Source organism: Mus caroli, chromosome 5 (genome assembly GCF_900094665.2).
Source record: "Mus caroli chromosome 5, CAROLI_EIJ_v1.1, whole genome shotgun sequence".
NCBI classification, from domain to species: domain Eukaryota; kingdom Metazoa; phylum Chordata; class Mammalia; order Rodentia; family Muridae; genus Mus; species Mus caroli.
Genome location: NC_034574.1, coordinates 111,664,835 through 111,676,956, shown reverse-complemented (window position 1 = coordinate 111,676,956; position 12,122 = coordinate 111,664,835). Strand labels below are relative to the sequence as shown.

At 47.9% G+C, this 12,122-nt stretch overlaps 1 protein-coding gene across 4 annotated transcripts in view; it reads right to left on the bottom strand.

Annotated features, from left to right (window-relative positions):
* The window catches only part of Med13l (mediator complex subunit 13L), a 208,494-nt gene that overhangs the window by 47,141 nt on the left and 149,231 nt on the right, over positions 1-12,122 (bottom strand). For all 4 annotated transcript variants that reach the window (XM_021162043.1, XM_021162041.2, XM_021162042.2 and 1 more), the window contains one exon: positions 466-611. In XM_021162043.1, coding sequence (XP_021017702.1) covers positions 466-611 — 146 coding nt within the window. The remainder of the gene's footprint in view (positions 1-465; positions 612-12,122) is intronic.

Genomic DNA, 12,122 nt, shown 5'->3' with positions numbered 1-12,122 from the left:
TCCACAGTGTGCAATTAAAGAGAATAATGCTGACAGTAACATCACTAACAAAACTGTACACTGGAAGAGACTCAGAAAGCCAGCTCTCCTTGTTAGCAACCACCTTTTGTCAGTGACTTCACTGAAGAGCCTTGGTGGCAGACACAACCACAGCCCCTTCATTCACTGTGTGCAATGGCCAGGAGATGGGAGACTCTGGCCTGTGATGCTTGTCAATCTTAGTTTGTTCCAAAGGAAATGGCACAGCTTTACCAAGCCCACGTTAGACATGTGCTTACCTGAGAAATGTCATTAGCTGATCTCGCTTACTTTAGACCACCTGTTGAAGCAAGTCTCCCCTCCTACAGGACCTCACTCCACCCTATCCCCACCCTCAATACCCAGCCCTCCTACTCCACAGGGAGAGGCAGCTCTGCACGTAGTGATGCTGCTGCGGGCAGCGCACACACGTGGCCTCTGACTGACCTTGAAATGGTGCAGGTGAAGATTGGGCCATGTGTAAGTGTTCCTCGTTGATCAAATAGATCGGCTGGTGCTGAGCTATCTCCACACTTGTGCACACGTTACTCTCTCCATGAAGGAAGAATGTGAAAGCACAGGACAGATGCTCACTGAAAGAAAAACAGGACACTTGCTTTCACAAGCAGCAGGGAGCAGCACTGGGCAGCAACTGGATGCGGCTCTGCCCTTGGCCACCCAGCCAAGATGGCCCTTATCTGCTGGAGACACATAGCAGCCTCTAGTTGATGGTGTGTTAGTTCTTAACACTCACAGGTGCTCAACAGGATTCACACATGAAACTCCCTTGTCAGCCAGAGACCAGAGAGCCCACAGGACCTCCTGCACAGTGAACACTCAACCCCTGTTAGCTCCATAAGAGAGGAAACAGAAAGTTTAAGTATTACTTTTAAAGTGAATTATGGACAAGATCAAAAGCAATGGAGCTGAGATTCTACCCCATTGTAGAGATAACGATGGCTTTACTTATTTGGGGTTCAGTGTAGTAAAAATGTCACACAGCTTAGAACATTATATAAGGTTAAATAAAACTGGCTGAAATGGTAGGAGCAGGTTGGCACAGGCCTGTCATCTGAGCACATGGGAGTCTGAGGCAGAAGATCTACCAAGGCGCTGAGATCAGCCTGAACTACTCTGAGAGATCCTACTTCAAAACAACAGCAGAACCGAATGAGAGCAGTGCCCACACCACGGCGTGGTGATGCCGGCTCCCCTCGAGGTAGGAGGCTTATCTACCACATCATTCTTTTTTACAGTTCACATTCTTCTCATTTATGTACTGATTTCCTGATGTGCCATGGAGGGAAAAGTTACGACAGTGGCATAGTCTTTCAAAGTTGCTAGCTTTGGCCCTGAGCCACCAGTAATACACCCTCATTCCCCAAAGTGTCCTCAAGAACACTGCCTAGGAACCAAAACCACACCGCTGACGCAGCCGCCTCTGGGAAGCGGCTCCTGTTCACGAGGTCTCCACACAATGACAACAGGGCATATCAGAAGCACTCCTCAAAAGATGCAGTCTTGTTTCAAGAATAAAATCGTAATGCTTTACAGCAAACGAGAGAAGCACATCGCTACCACGAGGGAAGCACAAGGTCCTGTGAGGACGGTACCCTGGTGGTCTGTGCTTTACTAAGAATGTGAAGTTCTGTCAATAGAATGCACTTCTGCTCTTAGAAGTAGATATTCAGCACAACACAGAAAAGAGGGGGGCTCATTTGGGGAGGTTTTTCTTTCCCCAAAAGAACTCAGAAAGACTTGTTGATATGCATACGTTTAAATTTCAAGTTCACAAGAAAAGGGAACACATTTAAAGCATGCACAGTAAGACTGGCTGTCCTTAGAAACATGGACTCTACCCAGCACACAACTGAACCGAAGCCGTTGTCTCGCCCTGGGTCAGCTAGCTCTCAGTCAGTGGACTGGGCTGACTCGTCCTATCCACGGCCCTATACTCAGTATACCACAGTTTATAGGAGTTGGTGGGAGTCACAGCTGCACAGCACAGCTCTCCTATCAACTGCATGGAGCTGAAGCCGCCCAGCTGCCCGCCAGTAAGCACAAAGCACGTGCAGAGTGCAGAGTGCAGAGAGCTAAAGGGCTAGTGGGTGGTGGTCCCGACCCTGCAAGAAGCTCGCACGGAAGCACAGGAACAATGCAATCAAAGCATCAGGCTCGGGCTCCCGGGAGGGAAGCACTGAAGGAAGCAGTTGGGAACAGAAAGCCAGGGCAGGATCCAGAGTGAAACAAGGAGCAGGCTTGAGTGCGGACAGCAGAGGCAAAAGCTCAGCTTGACTCAACAGGATTAGTAAGTGCAGAGAGAAGATGCACTTGTTTTACCAAGTGAGCTGAGTACAGGGAATGTTGGGTGACGTCATAGCATTCGCCTGCATTTCTCACACACCCCACAGAGAACAGAGAAGCACGAGTGGAAAAGGAGTTCTGAGTCAATCACTTATTTTTACTATTGATTAAAATACAAGAAAAGATCAAGCTTTGGAGGAAGCAATCAGAGGTGGTGGTGCCTGTCCCTGCTGCCGGTTTACCGCCTCTCTGAGGATGCCCCTGGCATGTGCAACGCAGCTGCAGGCACAGACTGCTGCCTCCAGAGACTTCATTCTGCTACCACTTACATGATCAGCCTGACGTGGGCACAGCCTGACGCAAATAGTGCAGACAGTGTATCTGCTTCTACCAAGTAGAAAGCGCGGGGGGGGGGGGGCGCGCATGGACAGTTTGCTTATACTACTGTAAAACCACTGCTGGACAATGTGCTGTAAAGCCTAGCCACTCACCCACAAGCCGTGAGGTGAGTGAAGGAGATAATTCACAATCTCCTTTCTATCTTTGGATACCTGCCATTTGCCACACAGAAAGCTACTGAGGTAAGATCAGGCAGGTGCTGTCCTGCCTCTCACTGCTGTAGTGTCCTTCAGGTGCTCAACAAACCACAAGCACCCCTAGCCATGGCACTGCTACAATGGTGGGAAAGGCCACACTGGCAAAGTGACAAAGGTGTCTTGTGTCATCTCACCAGGTAACCAAGTCAGAGTTCCCTGGTGCGATGTAACCCACTTACCCCTCGTCTCCAAAGATGCACACAGGCATCAGGCTCGATGCCCACTGCAGGCACACTAGTACCATCCAGGCCATTTCCTACAAAGACCCTCCCTCCTCTTACAGAAAGGACAGGCTGAAAACTATCTGAGTTCTAAGGCATTCTACACAAGGGCACAGCTGCAACCAGGCTTGGAAATCAATGTTGCTCCCATTAGCTACCTCAAATCCATGGCTGTTCACTTAGACCCCTGCCATCTGGTGTACTGTGTATGTAATGAGATTTGTGAATTGACAGTGAAAACGTGGGACTGTACCAATACAACTAGTGCACATGATGTTACATGCATGCTCTAGGTTGGGCCCTGTCGTCTGTTTATCTTATATTTGCCTGTGTGAGTCTATACACGCCATATGTACATCAGTCTGTGGAGGCCAGAAGAGGCCACTGGGCACCTGGAGCTGGAGCTACAGGTTTGTAAGCCTCCATGTGGGTGCGTGGACCCAAACAAGGGCAGCAAAATTAACTCTGGGGGCCACCTCTGCCCCTCACAGGGTTTGTATCCTAACAAGCCCCAAGACAAGAGAAAGAGGAAGAAAAATGGAAGCAGAAAGGTAGCCGATGACAGAAGGATGGTGGTGTAGGAGCTTTTAAGTCTGTGGGATCAACTGAGCTGCTGGCTTCAGTTCTCTTACTTTACAAACCTTTCCTAACTGTCTGTCTGTCTGTCTGTCTCTCTCTCTCTCTCTCTCTCTCACACACACACACACACACACACGACTGTGTGTGTGTACTCCTATTGTCTAATGGCACTCTGCCCTATGCCTTCAGCCAGTGACTCCCTCTAAAATCCCGCCTCCCAACACATATACCATGGTATCACACGAGAGTGAGTGTAAGGCCACAGCAGCTTCTGCTGCTGCTGGGATCACAACTCAGGTCTTCACAGTTGTGCAGCAAGCACTCTGGACCACTAAGTTTCTCTTAGGCCCTGAGTTTCATTTTTCAAGTCACAGTCAAGAAAAACAACGGCCACTGGGACGCACACAAACCAGTCCTCCTGAAGTTTGTTCTTTTTCATTTTCCACCTAAGTAAGGTGTATAATGTCTGAAAAGTATAAGCAAGAAATGCTAAAATAATTACCTGGAGTTTGTTCATAAAATGTCATTTTAAGTGCCTTGATGTTACTGATTAGACAATTTATTGAACTGTTTTCATAAAAGTAAATTCTTCCTCTAGGCACAGCCAGACTCAGAGGCTGCCGAGGGCCCATTGCTAAGCTCGGTTCAGAGTACTCCCTCAAAGTATCTTTTTATTGGAAGCTACAAAGAAGCTGTCAAAATGGTTTGTTTCAGAGAAATTCAGGTAAATACAGCACTGTGGTCTGTAGGCAGTGGAGGCCCGTCAACCCCCTCCTTAGACTGTGGTGGGTCCCTAGATAACAGTGGGTTGTTTTTTTTTAAAGATTTATTTATTTACTTTATGTATATGAGTACACTGTAGCTGTCTTCAGACACACCAGAAGAGGGCATCAGATCCCATTACAGATGGTTGTGAGCCACCATGTGATTGCTGGGAATTGAACTCAGGACCTCTGGAAGAGCAGTCAGTGTTCTTAACCACTGAGCCATCTCTCCAGCCTCCAATACCAGCGTTTTAAATAGCGTATATACAGGTGTGTAATAGGAAGGGTGTGGAGTCAGGAAAGCCTCACTAGCTCAGCAGCCCCCTCTGGCTGGACTGCACACTCACTGCTGGGCTGCACACTCACTGCTGGGCTGCACACTCACTGCTGGACTACTGCCCACTGCTGGGCTGCACACTCACTGCTGGGCTGCACACTCACTCCTGGGATGCACACTCACTGCTGGGCTGCACATTCACTCCTGGGTTGCACACTCACTCCTGGGCTGCACACTCACTCCTGGGCTGCACACTCAATGGTGGGCTACACACTCACTGCTGGGCTGTACACTCACTGCTGGGCTGCACACTCACTCCTGGGATGCACACTCACTCCTGGGCTGCACACTCAATGGTGGGCTACACACTCACTGCTGGGCTGCACACTCACTATTGGGCTACACACTCACTGCTGGGCTGTACACTCACTGCTGGACTACTGTCTACTGCTGGGCTGCACTCTCACTCCTGGTCTGCACACTCACTCCTGGGCTGCATACTCACTGCTGGGCTATACACTCAGCACTGGTACAGAGCTGTACCACACCTGGGGCTAGCGCTGCTGCTCTTTCGGTAGAATAACTGGCCTTCCATTCCTCATCTTTAACGTTTAAATCAAAGTAAAGACCAAATCTGGCCCCCAGTGCTTCTCTGGCCCAGCCAGAGGGCTTCTGTCCTGAGCCGTCGCACTGACTGTTGAGCCAGGGTAACACCTGTCATGAGCAGCGCTCAGATCGGCTTGATGGGAGCAGAGACTGAATGAATATTTCATTTTCCTTGTGATACTCTCCTCTTGAGGTTTTCTAAACATTTCTACCATGTTTCTAAGATACTAAGAAGCACCTGGAGTTCTGGGTTAAAACACAAGGTCATTCAGTCATAGTGTGGTAAGGACGGTCTGTGTGATGGGGGCCTTCCCCACAAGGAGTGACAGGCTGTGAGACTAAGGTAAGTCCTGGCACACTGGGTGAGCCCGAGGAAGGAAGTGAGCTTCAGGGTACATGTGCTGGGTGTGGGACTGGCTAGGAGGGTGGGGTCTTGAGGAGAGGGTGAAACCAAACCCCTTCCTTGTTTGAACAGCCTGAGGTGAGCCCAGTGCTGTGCTATGTCACACACCTCTCTTCTGGGACCGCATCCCAGTGCTTCAGCCCAGCTGGCTTTGGAACTTGTAGTCCTCCTGCTGTAGCTTCCATAATAGCTGGGATCACAGGTCTGTGTTACCAAATGCGCTTCTAGTTTCAGTGTTCAGACCTGGGTTTAATTCACTGTTGAACTATGTAACAATTAACAAATGATGAGAAAAATATCTGGCTAGTCCTTCCCAGGGCCTGACCATGGGACCCATACCCTGTCTGTGCGGCTTGGTGGGGTTTTTTCCCCATCCTTATTCTACCACTCCCCCTGCCCCATTTCACCCCCTATCACTTAGATAGGGGAAAAAGAACGACAGAGGGGGAGCAGAGATCTGTGAAGCTAATTTCTTTTTTTCTTTGAGCATGACTACTAACAAACTGCAACCAATCCCCTGAATAACCAATACCCACTTCTCAGGGCTCTAGTATTTACATACCCTCTGAAAATCTTCCAAAATTCCAAACGTCACCCACTTGTAAAAACTATCTGCTGCTGGCAAAACCACACCTCTGCTAGAACACGAGGCAAATCATACCCAGCTGCTGTAAAGCCGCCCCACATCCCCATACCTGGGATTATAATGAAAACTTCTTACAATATTTCTGTTTTTTAAAGAAACAGAAAATCCCAAATTCTCACTACATGGGTCTTTCCCTGAGTTCATGTCACTCCTCGTGGAAAAGGCTGCTAGAGGCAGAATGTGTGGGTGACACCTGGGGCTGCGGCAGGCAGGAGGGAGGGAAGAGCTGACGTCAGCCAGCTGGGAAGTAGCTCACTGAGGAAAGGAGGCTGCCACCAAGCCTGATGACTTGAGTTGGATCCCAGAACCCACATGGTAGAAGGAGAGAACTAACTCCTGTAAGCTGTCCTCTGATCTCCACAGAGCTGTACATACAAATATACACAATAAATAAAATACATAAACAGGGTGAAAAGGGTTGAGTTTCAGACCAGCTTCAACTATTTGGTAGGAAACTGTCTTTTAAACACAGCACAACACAATACAGATCAGGCTGCTTCAGTACAGCGAGGTACAAAATAGAGCATTCTACCTTGAAAGATTGTTTTTCTTTAAAGGTTCCTATTAGAGTAAATGGTTTTGACCAAGAAAGCACCTTTGAAGGCTGCTGATTGGCCTGCCTTAGACCAGGGTGTCTGGGGAAGGCTTTGCAGAACTGCAAAGGAGAAAGCCCCACTCCCTACAGTATTTTTAAAGGGTCTTTTACATCTTGAGCTGAGTTCTCAGAAAACAGCTATTATATGTGCTTTCAGAATGCACTATGAATATTAATAAGCTCCTATTCTCTTCAAGGTGTAAAGTGTTTTGATAACAGATTCACAATGCAGAACGCATGCAGATAATTTTTACCTAAATGCTTTCTGTGTAATCAAGTTATCACTCTGGAATTTTCTGAGTTGCCATTAACTAAACCTCTTGCCTCAGTCTATGAGCCCTCTCTGATATCCGCTCTCCCTCAGTCTATGAGCCCTCTCTGATATCTGCTCTCCTTCCTGAGAAATGTTCTTCCCTCTGGCAGCTCAGACTTTGCTAACAGTGTCCCTTGCTGGTCAGGCCTGACTTCTTCAGAAGGCAGCACCTGGGCACAGTAGTCTACAGAAGCCTTCACAGGGTCTTAGTAATTCTCATCTTTTCCCATAATGAATTAACATCATTACAAAGCAATAAAAATACTGTTATCTGTATTTATTTTTCTTCAATTTTAAAGTCAATTATATTTGTGTGTGTGTCTGCAGAAACCTGGTGCACAAAGGAGGAGAGCAAGCAGGAGCCGGTCATCTATCACCACAGGGCCCTGGGTGCAAAACTGAGCCACCTCAGAGGCCATGACTGCAAATGTTTTTGTTATGAGAGATGATGCAGTACTTAACTATTAAATTACCATCAGAGTCCATGAAGAATCATAAAAAAGTTATCGAGTGCATAGGTCTAATGCAGTGAGATCTTACTGGACTTTGTTAATACACACACACACACACACACACACACACACACGCACACCCACACACACATTACATGTGTGTGGATGCATACAAAAATGCATTCATGTAAGCACACAGGTGTGCACACACACATGTGCAAAATTAGGGATTTTTTTTCTACCGTCCTATCCTTAGTGCTAAGCTGTTCCCTGGCAATGAAAGTGTCCCTGTGGTGGCACATTAGTTCTCTGAGTCTGCAGGGCTCCTGGAATGGCACTATAGTACATCTGTGTCAAAGTGAGAGCTGTGTCCTAGTGACTTAAAGGACTCGTGTTCCTCCTGGGACCTCACTTAACAGGGGCTTTATAACTCAGTTGTCTTTGATCCAAAGGCTGTGAGCATTTGTGGTTAACCCTGATGGACAAAGCTATACAAGACTGTTTTTAAAACAGCAAAAATGGCTACAAGGTCTGCTCTCTTCCATGCTGTGTGTTCCGCAACAGATATCAGCACACCAAATCTGAAAAGGCTTCTCAAAGTCCTGTATTCAAATTTCCCCTGAGGTCACAACTCGGCCAGATGGTTGCCACAGTCTCTAGCAGCTCCTTTAACCCCAATGGGAGAACCCAGGTTGAAATGACAGCTGTCGTGGATCACCTGCAATCACCAAAGCACGCCTCTAATCCAGTACCCAGAGGGAGAGGCAGGTGGAGCTTTCTGATTTGAGGCCAGTCTGGACTACAGAGGAAGTTCCAGGGCAGTCAGAACTTCAAAGTGACAACTTGTCTAAAGAATAAACAAGTAAATGTACAAGCTTAGTCCTCACCCCAACCCCAAGAAGTACAAAGTGGGGGCTCTCAGAAGATTTTTGGGTTACTCTGAAAAGAAGAAAAATGTAGTAAAGAGACGATCTCACAAAGAACCTAATAAGACTCCCATCGCTGTTCCTCACTCTGCAGGTCTAGCTGCCTGTCTGCACCTCACCCACTGCTAAATTGTGAAGCCGGGGGTCTATTTTATCCTGTGTTTTAAACCATAAAATGCTTGCTTATGTTTTCAAGAACACACAACCATTATAACAGGATCTGACACCCATAGGTTAAGTGGTAGGCACAGTGGAGTTCTTGCCAGTTTAAAAGAAATGTAGCCCAGGCCTCCGACATCTGCCTAGCTCTATGCACCCAGCAAGCAGCAGAAGTGACCTGCCAAGAAAGCCAAAGCAGATGGGAGCTGCAATATGCTGCCATCGCTCAGGTGAACGGCAGCAAGCAGGAAGCCACCCCGCAGCCAAGACCACACAAAAGAAACCCTGACAGGAACCCAACACGGAAGCTCTGCTTCCCCCCCCCCCACACACACACACACAGGGACCTCTCCACACTGCCATCCTCAAGGCCCCTTCTGCTCTCATGGCCTTGCCCCTTTCCTCAGGGCATGGATCGGCCACTCTGAGACAAACAGGAAGCATGAACAAGGCAGGGAAAGAAGCCAGAGTGCCCCTCCCATTTGATGACTATTCTATTAAATTATTTACCTAGTGGAAACTAATATATACACAAATCAATACAATATCATGAGATTCCTTTCTGTCCCTATTCAAAGTAATGGTCCTAGTTATGTCTTTAAATACACTACTTCCAAAGCAGAGAAAGGAAGTAACCACGCCAGGATGCACTTTCTACCTTCTGAGATCTCTGAGTGAGCAGCTGACACTCAGTGTGGTGTGGCAAATCCTTTAAAGGCATTCCAAGATCCACAAGTGTCTGCCAGACAGCAGGGCCTCGAACTCAACACTGCTGCGGCCTCTCACTCACCAGTACTCAAAGGAGGCCACAGTTTCCCCAGCAAGAGGAAAATAAAACAGGAGCATACTTTCATTTAATAAAGCGCTACCATCAGCAAGCATTTATCTCCACATTCTTCCAATGCCAGACACCGTGCCAGGCACATGGCTTCCTCTGCCTTCAGTGGGCAGCACCATCGGAACGTAGATGTCATGGCTAATTCCTCCAGCAGCGAAAGGAAGCAGAGGTCGGAAAGCTAAAGGGGGCTACTACGCACGCAACGTGGTCAACACCCAAATAGTGACTGATGAAAACCTCATGAAGCTTTTCAAAGAGTGGGAAAATTCAACTGAGAGAGAGAGAGAGAGAGAGAGAGAGAGAGAGAATGAATGAGAATGTTGGGACTGCCTGAAAGACAGTTATTCAGGACAAAGGAGACATCAGCACTGAAGTAAAGGAACAAACAGGAAACAGGCAATGCCTTGGGTGCACTGCACCTACAAAGAATCTATGTTCCAATAAATGGCAGTACTTATTTACACACACACTCACACACACTCTCACACTCAGTATCTAGTTGCTACAAAAAGGGGACAGAATCCTTACAATTATGAACATTTAAATTTGAGAGTGCTGTCCTCCAAAGTGTTTTGTTTTTTTAAAGTTCTAACCAAAGATTTCCTGCAGCTTAGGAAACCTCTAGTTCATCACACCAGTATGCAGCCTGAGTGCCAGCGCACGGGCACTGCTCTGGGACCTACACTGCCAAAAACCCAGAGTCCCGGACCACAGAAGCTGCAGGCCAAGGAGGAAGAAAGAGTCCGTGTAAAGTCATTCAGAAAATCAGCGCACGTGTGCAGTGGAGGCCGAGGGCGGGTTATGCGGTCAAAGTCAAACATGCACAAGAGTTCAGAGCGAAGGGAGCAGCATCGAGAGAGAAAAGAGAGAGGCTGGCGGACTGGGCAGAGGCCAGAATCCAGAGCCACGTTGAATGTGCGGGGAAGAGAATGCTCAGAGTGTTCATCTTATAAAGCAGCAGGCAGGAGAGGCTACAGAGTGTGCTGAGCAGAGCACACACTCGGCCTGTGAACTGTAAACAAAGGCACGGGGGCGGGGGGGGGGGGAGCGACTTCTACTGAGGACTGCCATCCTCTGCATGGCTCTCTTCTCAACAGCACTGTGCACAGTGACACAAGGGACAGGCAGAGCAGTCCGAGGAAGAGGAAACACCGCTAGGGGGCAGCACTGGCGAGCAGAGCCCAGGTGAGGCACATCTGAAGAGGCAGTAAGACAGAAATATGAAATTCAGGAATGAGGGCAGGGCAGGACAGGACACCAGCAGTAAGTCAGAGCCACATCAGAAGCCAGGTGAGAAACATGAGCCCTGCAGAGCAGAGAGAGGTCACAGTCCGAGCTGAGCCCCTCCCTTGGGCTCTTCTCCGGAGGGAGAGCATGAGGAAGAACTCACCCAGCCATGGGCAGAGAAGAAAGAAGCTAGAGCGGTTCCCTTTCCTTTTCCTTGTCATTGTAGGTGACTTCTCCATCCCTATGTGTACAACTCCATCTGAAATTTACTAAACTTTAAGGCAAGTCAGACTTATCCATTCAGGTATCTGTCTTTAAAGATTTTCTATGAAGTAAAATTTATTAATATTAATAATTAAAAAACATTGAGAGCAATTAAAGTTTATAATCATAGACAATGCTGAAGTCAACTCACCTGAATAAACATCATTATTCTACTTAGCAATGGCACGGACCAATTTTACTAACAGTAATTAAGCAGTAAATGAAAGAATCCCTCCATCCCCTTTACACGGAGTTCAGACATGCCCTCCTGATTGTCATCTCCCTTCACATGCTGAGAACGGTAAGTCTGTGGTGCGACTTGGCTCTTTTCTAAAGACTAGATGTCACAAAGGCTCTCTGGCTTTCTACCAAGCAACTGGCAGTACCCAAATTCCATCACTCCAGTGAGCAAGCCATCAGGAAGGAACTGCTCAGAACAGGAGAGAAGGCCACTCTATCCCTACTCAGTAACAGCTGAAAGCACAGCAAAGGGGATCACTGGGTGACCTCAACAACCAGCCACGTGGCATGCCACTTAAAGCTGCACATGATGTGATGCTGCCATAGTCAGAAACGAACAAAGATAACCACTGAGATTTCTACAGCACAATGTCTTAAAAAATCTCAAGCAAGAGATCACCCACACCTATGTGTGCATGCAAGTATAAGCACGTGTGTCTGTGTACATGTGTGTGTGTGCATGCACACACAGGCCCTGTGGATGCGTGCATGTGTGGTACAGATGCAAATGCAGGCCACAGCTTGACATCAGTGCCTTAATCAATTGCTCACCGCCCCCCACCCCCACCCCGTGCTCGCGTGTGTGTGTGCCCTCGCACGCTCCAAGGATTCACCTGTCTCCACACCCCAAGTGTTGGAGTTACACAGACAGTACTTTCCCTGGTTATTCCACAAGTGGGTCCTGGGGACTGAA